Source organism: Prionailurus bengalensis, chromosome A2 (genome assembly GCF_016509475.1).
Source record: "Prionailurus bengalensis isolate Pbe53 chromosome A2, Fcat_Pben_1.1_paternal_pri, whole genome shotgun sequence".
In the NCBI taxonomy this organism is placed as follows: domain Eukaryota; kingdom Metazoa; phylum Chordata; class Mammalia; order Carnivora; family Felidae; genus Prionailurus; species Prionailurus bengalensis.
In genome coordinates this window covers 8,668,096-8,685,172 of record NC_057348.1, presented here as the reverse complement: position 1 = coordinate 8,685,172, position 17,077 = coordinate 8,668,096, and the positions used below count along the sequence as shown (strand labels likewise).

The 17,077-nt window shown below is 60.9% G+C and overlaps 1 protein-coding gene across 2 annotated transcripts; it reads left to right on the top strand.

Annotated features, from left to right (window-relative positions):
- The first annotated feature begins 112 nt into the window (after positions 1 to 112).
- ZNF653 (zinc finger protein 653) lies at positions 113 to 16,572 on the top strand. Of its 2 annotated transcripts, XM_043586620.1 has the most exons (9): positions 113 to 426; positions 6,509 to 6,552; positions 8,325 to 8,540; positions 12,953 to 13,567; positions 13,708 to 13,879; positions 13,981 to 14,092; positions 15,175 to 15,289; positions 15,815 to 15,914; positions 16,158 to 16,572. In XM_043586620.1, exons 1-9 carry the CDS (start codon positions 128 to 130, stop codon positions 16,333 to 16,335), a joined length of 1,851 nt encoding a protein of 616 aa, XP_043442555.1. In that variant the 5' UTR covers positions 113 to 127; the 3' UTR covers positions 16,336 to 16,572. The 2 variants fall into 2 exon arrangements, with proteins under 2 accessions (XP_043442555.1, XP_043442556.1); XM_043586621.1 differs by lacking the exons at positions 15,815 to 15,914; positions 16,158 to 16,572 and having other exon boundaries at positions 14,243 to 15,205.
- Positions 16,573 to 17,077: the final 505 nt, after the last annotated feature.

The window sequence follows — 17,077 nt, the reverse complement described above, 5'->3', positions numbered from 1 at the left end:
CCCGTTCTCCTTTTGGCGCCGTGGGGCAGTGAAAGTCCATGAGAAATTTCCCGTCGGCGCGGAAGATGCGCGCCACTTCCGGCCGGGCTCCTAACAACGGGGGAGGTTGGTAACCAGGGAGGGGGGGATGGCGGAGCGGGCGCCGGAGCCCGAGGCGGAGGCGGAGGCTGAGGCGGGCGCAGGCGGGGAGGCGGCGGCCGAGGAGGGCGCGGCGGGCCGCAAGGCGCGGGGTCGGCCGCGGCTCACGGAATCGGACCGAGCCCGGCGGCGGCTCGAGTCCCGGAAGAAGTACGACGTGCGGCGTGTGTACCTGGGCGAGGCGCACGGGCCCTGGGTGGACCTGCGGCGCCGCAGCGGCTGGAGCGACGCCAAGCTCGCAGCCTATCTCATCTCGCTGGAGCGCGGCCAGCGTAGCGGCCGCCACGGGTGAGGGGGCCCGGCCCCAGGGAGGGAGGGAGCGAGCGAGGGAGGAGACGCCCCCATTCCCCGCCGAGCGTGGTCCCGCCCCCTCTGTCCACGGCCCCGCCCACGGCACCTGTGAGCCCCGCCCAGTGTCCGGGCTGCCGGCCGGGGTCTCCTACCGCCGGTCCTGGGACGCTGCTGGCTCGCGGCCCCGCCTCCCGCCTTTCCGACTGCCCAATCCTGGGATGCGCCCAACCTCTCGACCCGCCTCCTTACGCTTGGCCCCTCCCGTTAGATTTCTGGCTGCCCAATCCTAGTACAGAGCCCACCTCCAAGCGTTCTAACTGCCCAGTCCCCGGAGGGGCGGCCCCGCCTCCTGAGGCCTTAATGCCCCTTCTTCCCTGCTGGTCCTTGGGATCGCACAAGCCTCATTCTCTAAAACCCTTAGGTTGTAGTCTGAGACTGTGACTGGACACCCTGGGGGTGTCCCTGTCCCGTATAAGGTTCTGGCACTCCATCTGAGACTGTGTGTGGCCTCATTCCCACAACCTTCCACCCCAGATATGGCAAGACTCCTCACGATCCAGATCTCATTCTCTAAACGTCTTGGCTCCTGGGGAGCACCTTAACCCATAGAGACTCAGGTGAAGAGGAAGCCCCAAGTTAGCGGCTCAGGTAGAGGGCAGAGGTCTTTGCGGAATCTCCATCTTGAGAAGGAGCGGTGTGGATGGAATTTTTCCCTTCCTGCTTTATAGGTCGGTGTGACGACTAAATGAGTTAAAATACAACAAAAGGCTTAGAACATGGTTGGCACATAGTGAGCACCTCAAGTATTAGTCGTTATAATGATACTTGTTCGCTGTCACAAGCAGTGCCGCGACAGAATCCTTGCAGTGCCCTGGTTTTTGTTTGCATACATTGGCATGTTTCCCTAGGGGAAGACTCTGATGGCCAAGAATCCACCAGATCCTTCTGAATTGCATCCACGCCCTCCCTGGGTGGCAGACTGGTTTATATGCCCCAGAGTGGAGCAGGAAATGCTGGGCATTTCAAAAACTCAAGCTCATGTTGCATTATTGGAGTTTCTGATTCAGTTAGTCTGAGCGGGGTTGCAGACCTTGTATTTTTTTTCTGCAAAGCTTCCAGGGAGACATGTGCAGGTGGAGCTGGGGACCACTGGCCAGAGGGAGCCCTTGAAGGTCCCTAAGCTGAAAGTGCTATTTGCAGTAGCTTGGTTTGTGTAAGTCATGCAGGACTGGGGCCTGGACACAGAGACAGCCCAGGCAGTGCCTGACAAAGACCGGGCCCTGGGACACGTGGGTAGTCGAAAAGATACAATAACCTGAGTGAGGGGTGTCCTGTGGGGAATGGACATGGCCAGAGATAGGGGGCCCGTTACTTTGTCTGCTCACTTATTTGTAACTGCCTTCTCCCTGGAAGGATTTCGGTTCAAGACTCTGTAAACATGGACCAGAAGGCAGAAATGAGAACTGGGATGAAAAGAGAAAGGAAAAAGAGGGATACAGGGGGGCCAGGATCAGTGCTATTGGATTGAGGCCTAAGTCACAGGGGACACGACAGAGGGCACTTTTGTGGCATGTTAAGTTAAAAGCCTGACCAGAGGTCAAAGATACGAAGAAGTGGGAATGGAGAAGAGGCCATGAATTTGCCTCAGAGCTTCCTAGCGACCAGTGGGAAAAGGGAAACAATGGTCAGTCGTGGAGTCGCTGGTGTCATTCGTTTAAGGGATGTTTATTCAGTATCTACTATGTGCCAGACACTTGCAGAGGTGCGGAGGGTGCAGAAAGGAACAACACACAAAAAAATCACTGCCTGATGGAACTGCCAGTTAAAAATGTTTTTTTAATGTTTATTTGAGAGAGAGAGAGAGAGAGAGAGAGAATGCACGGGGGAGGGGCAGAGGGGGAGGCCCAAAATCTGAAGCAGCCTCCAGGCTCCGAGCTGTCAGCACAGAGCCCGACGCAGGGCTCAAACTCAAGAGCCGTGAGATCGTGACCTGAGCCAAAGTCAGACACCTAACCGACTGAGCCACCCAAGGCGCCCCCGGAGCTGCCATTTAAAGGGCAGAGGGCACACTGTACTTACTACATGTTTACTATTATTTATAATTCTAAATTACATTACTATACTATAAATACTAAATTCTATTACTATAATTTGCTAAATTGTGGAGGTTGTGAGAGATCGATAGGGGCCATGGAAAAAACAAAAGTGAAACAGGGAGGGGGGCGGTGTGTGTGCTGGAGGTTTAACTAGGGTGTTAGGCTGGGCCACAGTGAGAGGACGGCATTCATGAAGGAGCCAGGGAGACCTATGCAGATACCTGGGGGAAGAATGAGGAAAAAGGATTGGCCAGTGCAAAGGCCCTGAGGCAGGACCCGGCCTGGCGTGTACATGGGGCAGCGGGCCGGCCCATGTGGCTGGAGTGCGACGAGAAGATGAAAAGTGGGGAAAGTGAGGACAGGAAGTTGACAGAGCCTTGTGGACGGCATGGAGAACTCTGGCTTTTCCTCTCGGTGAAGTAGGGGGCCTGATAGGATTTTTTGCTTTTGTTAAGTACAGAATTTTGGACAAAGAGGTCACATACCTGGCTTGTGTTTTAACAGAGGCACTCCCGGGGCGCCTGGGTGGCGCAGTCGGTTAAGCGTCCGACTTCAGCCAGGTCACGATCTTGCGGTCTGCAAGTTCGAGCCCCGCGTCAGGCTCTGGGCTGATGGCTCGGAGCCTGGAGCCTGCTTCCGATTCTGTGTTTCCCTCTCTCTCTGCCCCTCCCCCGTTCATGCTCTGTCTCTCTCTGTCCCCAAAATAAATAAATGTTGAAAAAAAAAAAATTTAACAGAGGCACTCCCTAGGGGCTGTGGGGCAGGAGGATTGGGTGAAATGCGAGGTTGGCTGAGAATTGGCTGCCGTCGAGGGTCCTCGGACCTTGGCTGGTGAGGGGCTCGAGGAGGTTCAGTCTTCTCTCTAGCTTTGTATGTGTGGGAATTTCTCCTTTTACATCTTAAACTGTTAACAAGACAATCCAAAGAATCCCGCTGACCCCCACGTTGAGGCTGTGTTCCTATGTCGAGGCGACCACCTTGGTCCGGGTGAGTCCTGACAGGGCCGGGCCCAGGCGGGGCCATGCAGTGGTGGAGGGAAGTGGTTAGAATTAGAGCCAACAGGGTTTGCCGATAGGTGCGGAGACGCGAGATGCCCCAGGTTTGGACCCGAGCACCTGGAAAGTTGCAGGTGCCGTTAACTGAGAGAGGGCAGGTCACGGGACCATAGGACGGCTCCCGTGTGAGATGTCTGGGGACCCCTGCACGTAGTGTCAGGGAGGGCTGGTGGTGGGGGTGCGGTCAGGAGAGGGCCGGGTGGGAGATCCGGATTTGGGACCCACAGCGCCGTGATGGCCTGGTGACAGAGGTTGCCAAGGGCGAGTGGGGAGACACGCAGGTCTGAGCCCCGCTTTCGCTGTCTGCGCTTAGAGAAGTCAGGGTCACGGGGGAGGAGCAGAGGCCTGGAGGCGCGTGGAGGACCCGGCGGGGCAGCGTGCTGGAGGCCCCTGGAAGGATCCGCAGGCGGCTGGAACGGGGCAGTTTGTGGCTTGGGGGAGAAAACCCTGAACGGAGGGGTTCAAGGGAGATGGGGGAGAAGACAGGAAGACTGCACGCACATAGACGGCTCCGAAGCGGGGGGCAGGGGAATGGGCAGAAGTTGGCAGAGAGGGGGCTCAAGATTATTTAAGTCCGGGGTGGAACTGGTGGTGTGTTTGGACACGGGTGGGGATGAGGGGTCAAGTGTGAAAGCAAATGGCAGAGGAGAGCGGAGGAGAGCTACTGGGCACAACTGTCCTCACGCGCAGGTGGCCTCTACAGGGCGTCGCGTAGGCAGTAGAACACGGAGGAGCGGGCAAAGGGAGGGACGGCAGTTTGGGGGAGAAGGAACATAGTCTGGCCCCATTGAATCCCCACAGCGGCTCAGTGTGAGAGGCACCTCTGTTTTCCCCACTTCGCAGGTGGGGACACTGAGGCTCAGAGGGGACGAGACCCACTCGCGGTCACACAGCTAGTCGACAGCAGAGATGAGACTCGGACTCAGATCTGACTGACACCCGAGCCTGTCCCCACCACTAAGTGGCGTTCCCAGCACCCCAGTCACGGCGAGGCTGTGAGTGCGGGGAGGGGGCCGTGGGCATTTGGACTTGGGTTTGGGTGAGGATCTGGGTGGCCGGCCTGCCCCCTTGGAGGGCAGGGGAGGGGAAGGGAGGGGAGAGTCATGGGAGGGGGTGGAGGGCATCTGGGATGGGGCGGGGCGGGGGGGTGCAGAGGCTGGGACAAGGGCAAAGCCTGGGGAGCTGTCCTCGGACCAGACGTGGGGTGTGGGGACTGAGAATTGTCATCAGGCTGGACGGGGTCAGATGGGGCGGGTGGGGAAGCTGACAAGAGACTTTGGACTGGCTGTCAGGACATTTGCGGTGAGAGCAGGGTCTGGGCCGTGGCAGGGAGGCTGGCGCTCCAGGGCCAGACGCTGTGATAACGCTGATGGTCACGGTGAGACCATCGCTATGCTGAGCGGTTACCCAGTCCGAGGGGCTACACCAGGCTCTTCCAGTGCGCGTAACCTCATGCCAGCCCCACGAGGCAGGTACTGTTACGATCCCATGCTACAGATGGGGAAACTGAGGCACGGGGAGGCAAGGTCACGCAGGGTCTCGGGGCCTCCCCCTGCAGTGTAGAGAAGGGAGGATGAGGAAGTAGCCAGAGTGTGTGGGCAGACCCAGAAGCGTGGTGTCAGGAAGGCGGGTGAAGGCCCCTAGTGGGTCCAGGGGAGATTACTCCAAAGCACCCGCCCTCAGCACACGTAGACCCAGTGCTGGGCCACGGCCAAGCAGCCTATAGGGGGTCAGGATCCCACCTGGCAGTCTTGGCGGCCTTCCTGGTGTGGGAGGCCTTGGGGCAGGGGGGGTGGGTTTGGGCCCGGCCTTGCCCAGGGCTCCCTGACGCCTTGGTCACTGGGGCACACAGCAGTTAGGGTGCTGGGCCCCAGCCAAAGTGGGGAAGGCCCCAGAGGCGGGTGGGCGTGATGGCCAGGGCGTCTGGACCTGAGCTGGCTCCCCGGGGCTGGACTGATAGAGGGGGCAGCACCTTGGGCTGGGGCCTACATACAGCGGGCAGTGAGGGTCGGGGGCAGGGTCCCTAGCAGTACCAGCCCTCCTGGCTGGGTCTGGCAGTCTCCCCAGGGCTCTCAGCCTGCCTGGGGTTGGGGGGGGCGGGCAGGATCCGCAGGGCCCCGGATGGGGCAGTGCAGGTTCTGAGGCCGACTCCGCAAATTTCTATTGTTGTGTGACAAACGACCACAGACTTAGTTGCTTAAAATCACAAATGATGTCACATTTCTGTGGGTCAGGAGCCCAGCATGTTTTAGCTGGATCCTCTGCTCAGGGTCTCACAAGGCCCAAATCAGGGTTTCAGCCAGCTGCGTCTTCATCTAGACGCTCAGCTAAGGAAAGAGCCGCTTGCAGACACCCTCAGAGCGTTGGTTGACTTAATTTCCTCCTGGGTTGCACAGCCGAGGTCCCCACGGTCTTGCTGGCTGTTGACCGGGACTGCTCTCAGCTCCCAGAGGCTGTTCTCAGGTCCTGGCCCCTCCTGGACCTGCCATATTCTCAGCCTACAGTCTCTGACTGCAGCGGGGCCCATTTAAAGGTTCCCCTGATTAGGTCAGGCCCACCTGGGAAAGCTTCCTCCTGATTCATTCCAAGTCACCTCGCCCCAGGGGGTGGTATCCCATCATATACTCAGGCCGCCCGCTCATGGGCAGAGGATTCTGCAGGGCGTGTGCCCCCGGGCATGGGAGTCGTGGGGCCAGCTGAGAATTCCGCGTGCCATGCTTTCTGTACCCCTTTTCTGACTTCTCCGCTCCCCGGCCATGGGCCCCTGGGCAGGCAGCCTCACTCCTCTGAGCCTCATTCTCCCACGTGGTGAAATGCGTGGTGATGCTAGACCACCTTTAAGGGCTGGTGTCCATGGAGGAGAGAGTGGAGACCCCTGGGAAATAGAACAGGCCCTGTGCTTACTCCCCCTGCCTCTCTCTCTTACAGGAAGCCTTGGGAGCAGGTCCCCAAAAAGCCAAAGCGGAAGAAAAGTAAGTAGGGCTTCAGCCGGGGCCGGGGGGATGGGATGGGTGTTGGGAGTAAGAGGCTTTGTTGTGCGTTCCCTCACTCATGCTCAGGCACCACGGGCCAGGGGCTGTGCGGGACAGGACAGACCCAGCCGTGCCCCCACGTAGCCCATGGTCTCATGGGAAGGCAGGGGACAGGCCCAGTGGGGCCATGGCAGGGAGGTAGGGGCACTGCGGGCCCAGGGACACAGCCAGGCCTGCGGAGGGGGGAGGGGTGGGGGCAGGAAAGGTCCCAGAGGGGACTGGAACGTGTGCTGTGCCCAGTGGGGGTGCCTCCGCCATCCCCAGCTCCCACACAAAAGGCTAAGTCACCACTGGAAAGCGGTTACAGTTGTCAGAGGCATGGGCCAAGCTAAGTGTGTGACCTCCCTATCCCAAAGTGTGGGAAGGGAGATGACTGGAGAGGCTGCTGCTGGTGGTGTCCCTATTTGCCCGTGGTCGTCACTGGGTGGGAGGCCCCAGGCAACCCCCCTAGGCCCAAGGACCCTTCTGGGCCGCCTCCTCATGTCCCAGCTTGGAAGACGGGGAGGACACTTTCCTCCCCATCGGCTGCAGGACAGGCACCATTACACATATCACAGGTACCATTTCTTGGGCATTCATAGTGTGTCCAGCCCTGTTCTGTGCCCTGCCGACGTCTTCACTCCCTCCTCTCTGGTAGTCCTTGAGAAATGGGGACCATTATTCTCCCTGACCCAGAAAGGGCAGGTGAGGGTCAGAGAAGCCAAGTCGCTTGCCTGGAGCCACCTAGCTCTGATGTGGCAGTCAGGATTTGAATCGCACGGTCTAGCTCCCCCTGGGCCCACCTCCTTGAAGCATTTACTCATCCAGCAAACATTTGCTGAGCATCTACTATGCACCAGGCCCTACGTAGGCATTGGGGATACAGGAGGAACAACACAGATAGCGTCCCTGCCCTTGGGGAGCTGACATTCTATTAGGGAAGACAGAAACACGGAAACAGATAACCACAGACGGTATCTAGGTGCTACCTGGAGAGAAAGGGCAGCAAGTCAGGTCAGCTGGAAGGACCGTGGGGAAGGGGTGGCAGACCGAGGGAAAGACCTGAGAGGGGGAGGGCAAGGCAGTTATCTGGAAGAAGAAGACACAGTCTGTGCAAAGGCCCTGAGGCAGGACCGTACCCTGCTCGTTTCAGGAACAGGGAGGAGGCCATGAGGCTGGAATAAAGTGATCAAGGGGAAGGACGGGAGGCGATGGGGCAGAACATTCGGGGCCTGGCGGGTGGGGGGAGGACTTGGCTTTTACCCCCAGCCAGGGGGAGCCCTGGTGGGTTCTGGGCAGAGGAGGGGCATGGCCTGACTCCAAGTGCTTGCAGCAGGGGCCTTCTGTCCGCCGCGGGCGAAGTAGACAAATGTGGGAGCAGGGAGACCAGGGCAGAGGGGCTCTGCTGGGCCAGGCCAAAGACGCTGATGAGGATGATTCTGTTAACAACAGGCAGCTAATAACTACTGCGCACCTACTACGTGCCAGGCTCCATCGTTTATGTGATTTCGCTTATTCGGTGAGGACAGCCTGGCCCGCCTCTGTTACCAGCAGAGGGTGTGGCACCTCCCGGAGCCCGTTTCTCCATCTGTGAACCCGGGGACGGGCCCGGACGGGGCTCGGGAAGGTGTCTCAGCCCCGCCCCCACCGGGTGCCGTAAGGCCGGGGTGTTCCGAGGCCCTCGGAGGGACAAGCGCCACCCCTGACCCCGGGGCCCTGCCACGCGTGCGCAGGGAGGCGACGCAACGTGAACTGCCTGAAGAACGTGGTGATCTGGTACGAGGACCACAAGCACCGCTGCCCGTACGAGCCGCACCTGGCCGAGCTGGACCCCACCTTCGGCCTGTACACCACAGCCGTGTGGCAGTGCGAGGCCGGCCACCGCTACTTCCAAGACCTGCACTCGCCCCTGAAGCCACTCAGTGATTCAGACGCCGACAGCGACAAAGGTGGGTCTGGGGCGGGGGTGGGGGGGGTGGGGGGGGCGCCCGCCGGCCTCCAGGGTGTGAGGGCTCCACGGCTCCTTATGGGGGGGTCACCCCGGACCCCCGGCCCTCTCGTGGGTCTTGTCAGCCTCAGGCCAGCACCGGAAGCCTCACAGTGACGAGAAAGGCACGGGCGCCGGCTTCAGGGACGGAGCCCGGCCCCGGCAGGCTGGTCTGCACTCTTCCTGTCCTTCTGGAGCGGGGAGGCGGCCCCCGTCTTCCAGGGGACACCTGCGAGGGCTTGGCCCACCCGTGCTCAAGGCCGGTGGCAGGCAGGGCCCGGGCTGGGGTGCGGGACACCTGGCTCAGCGGCTGGAGGGAGGGGTGGGTGCCGGGCCTCAGGCCTGGGTGCTCGCCCGGCCTCTCCCTCCTCCTCTGTTGTCTGTGGCCCTTTCTCTTTCGGTCCTGGGCGGTCTCTCCCAGCCTCCTCTTCTCGCCGCCTGTCTGCCCGGTTCTCCTCCTCCCTCCCCATTCTCGGCTCTTGAGCTCTCTCTTGTTCCCCCTCCCTCTGTTGCCCATCTTTTCTGTTTCCTCCTCTCCCTTCTGTTTCCTGCCTTTTCCCTGCCCCCCCCAGTCTCTCCCTGTCTCCCCGACTCCCTTCCCCCCCCATCTGTTTCTCCCCCCACTGCCCTGCGCGTCTCTCACTGTCCCACCCTCTCTTGCCATGCTCTGTGGGTCACACGTCCTGAGCTGACAGTGGGAGTGGGAGGGACTCAGTTACGAAGGCCCAGTTGGCCCTGGTGGGTGGTGAGGAGCTGCCCGCCTGCCTCGAGCTCGGCTTCAGCCTCGGGCTCAGGAGCACGGGGCTCACCGCCAGGCGCCCTGCCAGGGTGGAGGGTGAGGTCAGTCACCGGGGCTGAGCCCGTGCTGGCAGGAATCTCGGAGCAGGTGGCATCCCAGCTGGCCAAGGGGAAGCCGTGGGCGAGAGGTGTTCCAGGTGGGCACCCTGGCCAACGGCTGTCCCGTGTGCGTCCGCCAGACCCCGCCACGCGGCCGGCCCCTCGGCCATCGTCTCCCCACTCCGGGTCCCGCCCCCGACCACGCTCAGTCCTCCCTACAGCTCTTCGTTAGCCCCACTTGGCAGTTGAGGACACCAAGGCCCTGGGACTAATGTGACCGACCTCCCTGGTGATGGGTCCGCCGGGACGGGGATGGCACCCAGAGGAGCCCCCTTGCGCCCCCACCCAACTCTGACACCGGTGGCTGGTGGATCTGGCTCTCAGGAATGAGTGCGGGGATCCTTGGCCGGGCCTGCCATGGCTGCGGGGGAGGGGGGCGCTGTGAAGGGAGGGGGGCTGTGTCCCTGTCCCAGCCCTGTTCCCTCAGCAGCACCCTTATCAGCTCCCTGCCTGGGGTGGCCCTGCCACTTCTCAGTAAGAGGACCTCCTGCAGGACTTGGAGAAGCCAGGGGGTGCACAGCCACTTCTGTGACCAAGGTCATGGTCAAGTGGGGAGAGGTCCAGTCTGGCCTTCACAGCTGGACACTGCAGTTGGGGATGCAGGCACACACCCTGGCCGAGCCCCCAACTGACTAGGTGACTGCCCCTCGCTTTAGGGTGGGGCCAGGGAGCTCAGCTCACCCTGTAGATTACAGGGTGTTACAAGGAGGGGCCAATCCCCCTACCCCACCCCTGCTATCCCAGGGCCGTGAGTCAGGGATGGGGCGTTATGATAAGAATGATAATAGAAACATTGATAGGGTGCTTACTCTGAGCCTGGTACTGTCCTAGGCCCTTTACATATATTTACTCACTAAATACCCCAAACAGCCCCTAGAGTAGGTGCCGAGTTATCCCCAGGCCCACACAGGTTCCATAAGGCCCCCACATCCACACAGCTGGAGGGGTGGGCGCCAAGATCCCACCCCCGAAGTCTGGCTCCAGAGCCTGCGTGCTCCGTCTGACCCCCTGGGAGTGTAGGACACGTGGTCCCCGGACAGTGTGCCCGACTCTGCGGGAGTGTGGAACGTCAGGGTCAGCTATTGAGTTTTTCTTTCTCTCGCTCTCTCTCTCTTTTTTTTTTTTTTTTAAGTCTATTTATTTTGAGAGAGACAGAGACAGCATGAGTGGGGGAGGGGCAGTGAGACAGGGAAATCGAGAGAATCCCAAGCAGGGTCCGTGCTGTCAGCACAGAGCCTGATGTGGGACTCGAACTCTCGAAGCCGTGACCCGTGACTCTCGAAGTCGACCCATGAAGCCGTGAGATCATGACCTGGGCCGAAACCAAGAGTTGGACGCTTAACCGACTGAGCCACCCAGATGCCCCAACAATTGGCTTTTTCTGTCCCCAGTCTCCCTGTGTGTGGGCTTTAGCACGAAATACCTGGGTGAGATGTCGGTCGCCTTGGCCTTCATCACGGTGTCGGTTTGAGATTCATTCATTTCTACAAACATGTGCTCAGTGTGTGCTAGGCGGCCTTCTGGGCACTGGGGCCTGTGCACAGGGACCCCAGTGGTTATGGAGCTTACGATCTAGAGGGGAAGCAGACAGTAAACAAGATAGACCATTAAAATCTAGAGTACAGTGGAGGTTCCTGGGTGGCTCAGTCGGTTAAGCGTCCGACTTCGGCTCAGGTCACGATCTCACGGCTTGTGGGTTTGAGCCCCACATTGGACTCGGTGCTGACAGCTCGGAGCCTGGAGCCTGCTTCCTATTCTGTGTCTCCCTCTCTCTCTCTGCTTCTCTCCCGTTTGCACTGTCTCTTTCCCTCTCAAACATAAATAGATGTTAAAAAAATTTTTTTTATTAAAAAAATAAAATCTGGAGTACGGTGGAAGGTGATATTTTGGGGAAAAATAAAGGAGAGAAAAAAGTGATATTTAAGACAAGGTGGTCAGAGGCCTTCCTGAATAAATACCATTTTCTTAAAGGGTCTGATGGAGGTGGGGGAGAGGGAGCCCACGCAGGTGTCTGAGAGAAGAGTGTTCAGGCAGAGCAAAGAGCAAATGCAAAGGCCCTGAGGCAGGAGACTGCCTAGGGTCCCTAAATACATGACCTACACTGGGGGGCAGCAGAGGAGGCGGCGGGATGGAAGAGCCCCCAGCCCCCACAGGAGGTCCAGGCGGCAGCTGTCCACATGGAGGCATCGGGGTATGGGTGGCGGCAGTATAATGAAAATAGGTCCCCGGTTCCTGGCACAGAACTCCTACAGCCCTTGGAATTGCCTGAGTGATGGGAATATTTTTCATTGTTTGTGAAGAGCCCTTTTCATAAGGAGCCCCTTTGGATCACGCCTGAGTCTATGCTAATGAGGTGACTCAGGCAGGGTCCCCTAGAGAGCTTCAGGATGGGGACTGGTCACCAGAAAGACCAAACACATGATTAGAGGGGGGACTCTCAGCCCCACCCCTGACTCCCAGGCAGCAGACTGGGGCTGGAGACTGGGTTACAAAAACTCTTAAGTAACAAGATCCAGGGAGCTTGCGGGTTGGTAAACACCTTGAGGTTCTAGGAGGGTGGCAGGTCCAGAGAGAGCATGATAGCTCCCACCCCAGCAGCCCCTGCACCTCACCCTACGCTTCTCTTCCATCTGACTGTTTGCTGTGTTGCATCTTTTATGATAAAAGTGTAGTCGTCAGTTGGGGCACTTGGGCAGCTCAGTCGGTTAAGCGTCCGACTCTTGATTTCGGCTCAGGTCATGATCTCACGGTAGTGGGAGGGAGCCCCGCATCGGGTTCTGCACTGAGCATGAAGTAAGATTCTCTCTCTCCCTCGCCCTCTGCCCCTCCCCCGCTCAAGCACACACTCTCTTTCTCAAAAAAAAAAAAAAAAGAAAAAAAAAAAACCACCCCAAAACCAAAAAACTGTAGTCAGTAAGTAAAGCACTGGCCTGAGTTCTATGAATTGTTCTAGCAAATTATCGAACCCGAAGAGGCTGTCGTAGAAACCCGCCATTTATGGCCAGAATTACAATGGCCTTCGGCCTGCAGCCGGCGTCTGCAGTGGGGGCGAGCAGTCTTGTGGGACCTGAGCCCTTAGCCTGTGGGATCCGACACTCTCTCCAGGTAGATAAGTGTCAGAACCCAAAACGAGTTGGTGTCAGGATGAGGTCAGTTTAACACCATCAGGCTGGCTGAAACCCTGGGGCGAGCGAAGCGCGGAACCTCCCAGGCCTGCGGGAGCTGAAGAGGCTGGGCAGGAACCCCCAGGGAGGGGCCAGGAAGCCAGCATTCGGGTCTGGAGGCCGAGGGAGGGGAGTGTCTCTGAGGAGCAGAGGTGGGGGAGCGGGGGGGGGGGGGGGGGGGGGGACTGAGAAGTGACCGATGTTTGTGGCACTGAGGGGGTGACCGTGCCCAGCCCGTCGTAAGCACTCAGCATACGCCTCCGCTGCTGCCACTGTTGCTACCGTAACTGTCTCCTTTCCTCTGTCGCCACAGTGGGCAATGGCCTGGCGGCCAGCAGCTCCGACCCTTCTAGTTCCGGCTCCGGTTCTGACTCGGAGGAGCCCCCCGAGGGCCCGCCGGCCAAGGGAGCGGCCGTGGCGGCGGCGGCGGTGACCCCCTCCAGCCCGGCGGGCAGCAGCGGGCTCATCACTCAGGAGGGCGTGCACATCCCCTTCGACGTCCACCACGTGGAGAGCCTGGCGGAGCAGGGCGCCCCGCTGTGCCCCAACCCGGCGGGCAGTGGGCCCGAAGCCCTGGAGACGGTGGTGTGTGTGCCGGTGCCCGTGCAAGTGGGCCCGGGCCCCGGCACCCTCTTTGAGAACGTGCCCCAGGAGGCGCTGGGCGAGGTGGTGGCCAGCTGTCCCGTGCCAGGCATGGTGCCCGGCTCGCAGGTGATCATCATCGCAGGCCCCGGCTACGACGCCCTCACGGCCGAGGGCATCCACCTCAACGTGGCAGCAGGCAGCGGTGCCCCCGGCGGGGGCCTGGGGGACGAAGTGCCCTGTGCCGTGATGGAGGGCGTAGCAGCCTACACCCAGACGGAGCCCGAGGGCAGCCAGCCCAGCACCATGGACCCTGCCGCCGTGGCAGGCATCGAGACCAAGAAAGGTCTGGGGGCCGCGCCGGTCCAGGGGGGCTGCCGCGGTCTCTGGGAGGTGGGGGGAGTGGGGAGGAGTGGCCCCGGAGCCCACTCCTCCGCCACGCAGGCCCTCCACGGACACCCGCCCTGTGTCCACCTCCCCCCGTAGAGAAGGAGGACCTGTATGTGCTCAAGGAGGAGGAGAAGGAGGAGCCCGTGGCCCCAGAGCTGGCGGCGGCAGCGCCCGAGAGCGCAGAGCCCGAAGCCGAGGCAGATGGGGAGGAGCTGGACGGCAGTGACATGTCGGCCATCATCTATGAGATCCCCAAGGAGCCCGAGAAGTGGGTGCCCGGGCAGCTGGGGGCTGGGACGAGGAGCAGCCGACGGGCCCACAGCCTGCCTGGCGTGGGAGCCCTGATGCCATGGGCCCCTTCCCCTCCAGGAGGCGGCGGAGCAAGCGCACTCGGGTGATGGATGCCGACGGCCTGCTAGAGATGTTCCACTGCCCCTACGAGGGCTGCAGCCAGGTCTATGTGGCCCTCAGCAGTTTCCAGGTGAGGCCGCCACCCGAGCTGGCCGAGCTGGGCCCGCCTCTGTTTCCCGCCGCCTGTGTGCTGGCGTCCGGGCAGTGTGGCTCGTGGAGGGCGCCGCTTGGCCCCGCCAGGTGCCACTGGCCTGCCTCCCACGCGGCTGTCTCTCAGCAGCTTCTCACCGACCCTGCCTCAGCCACAGGGCACCAGGCGTCACCTCGCCGCCTTCCCCTCCTGCTCTCCAGTGACTTGTCCTGCCTTCTCAACCAGCCTCTCAACTCCTCCTGCCTTTACCCAGGCCACCTTCTCGGCTCAGGATGCCCCTCCCCCAGGAAGCCCACCCTAGTCCCCCAGGGCGGGTGGGGCCTTTGAGCCCCGGATGACCGCACCACCAGGACACGCCTGTAGTTTGTCCTCTGGAGCCTGGACAGGACGTCCCAAGGGCAGAGCCAGGGTCTCGTCACGTTCCCACTGGTGGCAGGAGGCGGCACCAGTGGCCCTTTGCATTTGCCGAGTTTCGTTTTCATTAAGCATGTATCGAGCACCCACCAGGTGCCAGGCCCGGTGGTGCCGGGCACTTGGAGCTGCAGGGGTGCCGCAGGGGTGAGTTAAAGAATAAAAGAACAAAGGAATGAATGACTCGGGGTGGGGGGCGGGGAGAGCGAGGTGGCTGCCTGCTCCAGGCCGTGGAGACAGCAGAGCTCCATGGCAAAGCCTACTGTGGGAGTTCACCCTGGAATCCAGTCCAGCCCTTCCCCTGCCCACCTGTGAGACCCACGCCAAACTGGAAGCCTCTGGAGCCTCATCCCCCATCCACAAAGTGGGCAAAGGGCGGGGCCCCAGCACAGGGTTATGACAAGGCTGACTGATGCCCCAGCCCAGGCCCTGGCTGCAGCAGGTGCACAGTGAAGTGGCGGTAGATTCCAGTTGTGCTCGGGGGTCCCTGCTCAGAGCTGGGAGTCCCTCCCAAGGGCAGGGGCACCCATCTTCCTCCAGGGGGGCTGGCCCCAGCCTGCCTCCCAGCTCCCCTTCTCTGTCCCCACCCTGGGGAGCCCTGGAGGTGGCCCCTGGCACCCACAGCCCCGCTCCACCCCTCTTGCCTGCAGAACCATGTCAATCTTGTGCACCGGAAAGGGAAGACCAAAGTGTGTCCACACCCTGGCTGCGGCAAGAAGTTCTATTTATCCAACCACCTGCGGCGGCACATGATCATCCATTCAGGTCAGGCCCGGGGTGGGGCTGGCAGCACGGGGCATGGGGTCCTGGGCCTCAGGTTTAGGGTGGGGTCAGGAGTCCCCAGGCACAGGACTGCCACCCACGGTGTGGGCTGCGGACTCAGTGGGGAGCTGTGTTGCCTCTGTCCAGTGGGAGGGCATGGTTTCAGATTTTTCGAGCGGCAGGAACTTTGGATTTGTGTGTGAAGTCGCCCCAAAGTTCAAATATTGGGGTCAAGTTCAGACCCGCTTAGGCTTGGCAGTTTGCACACGGTGCCTCCCAGGGAGTCGAGTTCACATTTCCAGCTCTGCCCGTGGCCTTACCCCGCACATTCTAAGCATCACCTTGGGCTGTAAGCTGCCCTCCGTATTAGCCGCCCTCGTTTCTATAGTCAAGCGTTGGCTCTCAGAAGCTGTGGGGTTTGGGTCGCTCGCGCCCCTACGTCCGGGAGACCACGCTCTACCCGGTTTGGGCGGCGCCCTTTAGCCCCCGCCCCCAACGGCGGCGCGCTCAGCCCCGCCTCTCCCCCAGGTGTCCGTGAGTTCACCTGCGAAACCTGCGGCAAGTCCTTCAAGAGGAAGAACCACCTGGAGGTGCACCGGCGCACCCACACCGGGGAGACGCCCCTGCAGTGAGTGACGGGCTTCCTGCGAGGGCGCTGGGAGGGAGGGGGTCTGGGCCCGGGCCGGCAGAGGGCGGGTCTACCCCTCGGGTTGCCTTGCCCAGTTCCACGTGCGCTCGCATCCCGGATGGCACCTCCTCTTTCTGGGGCCGGCTCGGTCCTCGTAACTTGGGGCCCGCCTCCAAAGGCGGCTCCGCCCCAGTCTGACCCCGACCCGGCGTCGCTCGCCCCGGCCCCCCCCCCCCCCCGCAGGTGCGAGATCTGCGGCTACCAGTGCCGGCAGCGCGCGTCGCTCAACTGGCACATGAAGAAGCACACGGCCGAGGTGCAGTACAACTTCACGTGCGAGCGCTGCGGGAAGCGCTTCGAGAAGCTGGACAGCGTCAAGTTCCACACGCTCAAAAGCCACCCGGACCACAAGCCAGCCTGACCCATCCAACCACTGACCGCCCCTATTTATTCGTCCACTCGGACACCACGCCTGGGCTTGATGGGGCCCAGACAGCCGCGGGGGCCTCCCGGACCGCGGGCCGGAAGGAGGCGCCCCTGCTCTGCCCTGGGGCTGGGCCCCCTCCAACCCCGCCCTATCTCTGGAGGTGGCGCCTGGGGTTGCACTGCCAGAACTGTGTCAAGAGAGCAGAGCGAGATTAAAGAGCGAGAAAGGAGATGCCCTTCCCCTAGGCCTGGATGATTTGGGGAGCTGGGCCCCTCTGTCTCCAACCTGGTCCCTTCCTGAGCGAGGCTAAGGCAGGCGGTGATGCCCCTTTCCTGACAGCCTCTGCACTGCCTCGGCTATCTGGGCCTGGAAACCCCGAACACTCCGTCTCACGGGGTCAGAGGGTGGGAGGTTGGGAAACGGGAGGCCACCGGACATCTCCTGGGACTCAGGATCTTGATGCCCACTCCTAATCCCTCATGGAATACTAATTCCCCACCCTCCGAGAGCTCAGGGACCGGTTGGGGAGATGTTCAGTAAACACCTATGTAAGACATCTACAGCTGTTGACAAGTGCCGTGCAGGAGATAGGGTGATATGTTAGTTTCTGGAGGCGCTGTTTAAGTCGGTGGTCAGAGAGGACCTCCCTGAGATGGTGGCATTTGAGCATAGTCCAGAATGACAAAGAGGTTCCATCCCTGAAGAGAGCTGGAGGAGGCAAATCCCAGGCCGAAGG

What these genes read in the sequence shown, in the direction of transcription:
- ZNF653 (XM_043586620.1), top strand. Translation starts at nt 128, where the DNA reads ATGGCGGAGCGGGCGCCGGAGCCCGAGGCGGAGGCGGAGGCTGAGGCG. An exon ending in AGACGCCGACAGCGACAAAG is followed by an intron (nt 8,541 to 12,952) that starts GTGGGTCTGGGG and finishes CTGTCGCCACAG; the next exon opens with TGGGCAATGGCCTGGCGGCC. An exon ending in AGGCATCGAGACCAAGAAAG is followed by an intron (nt 13,568 to 13,707) that starts GTCTGGGGGCCG and finishes CTCCCCCCGTAG; the next exon opens with AGAAGGAGGACCTGTATGTG.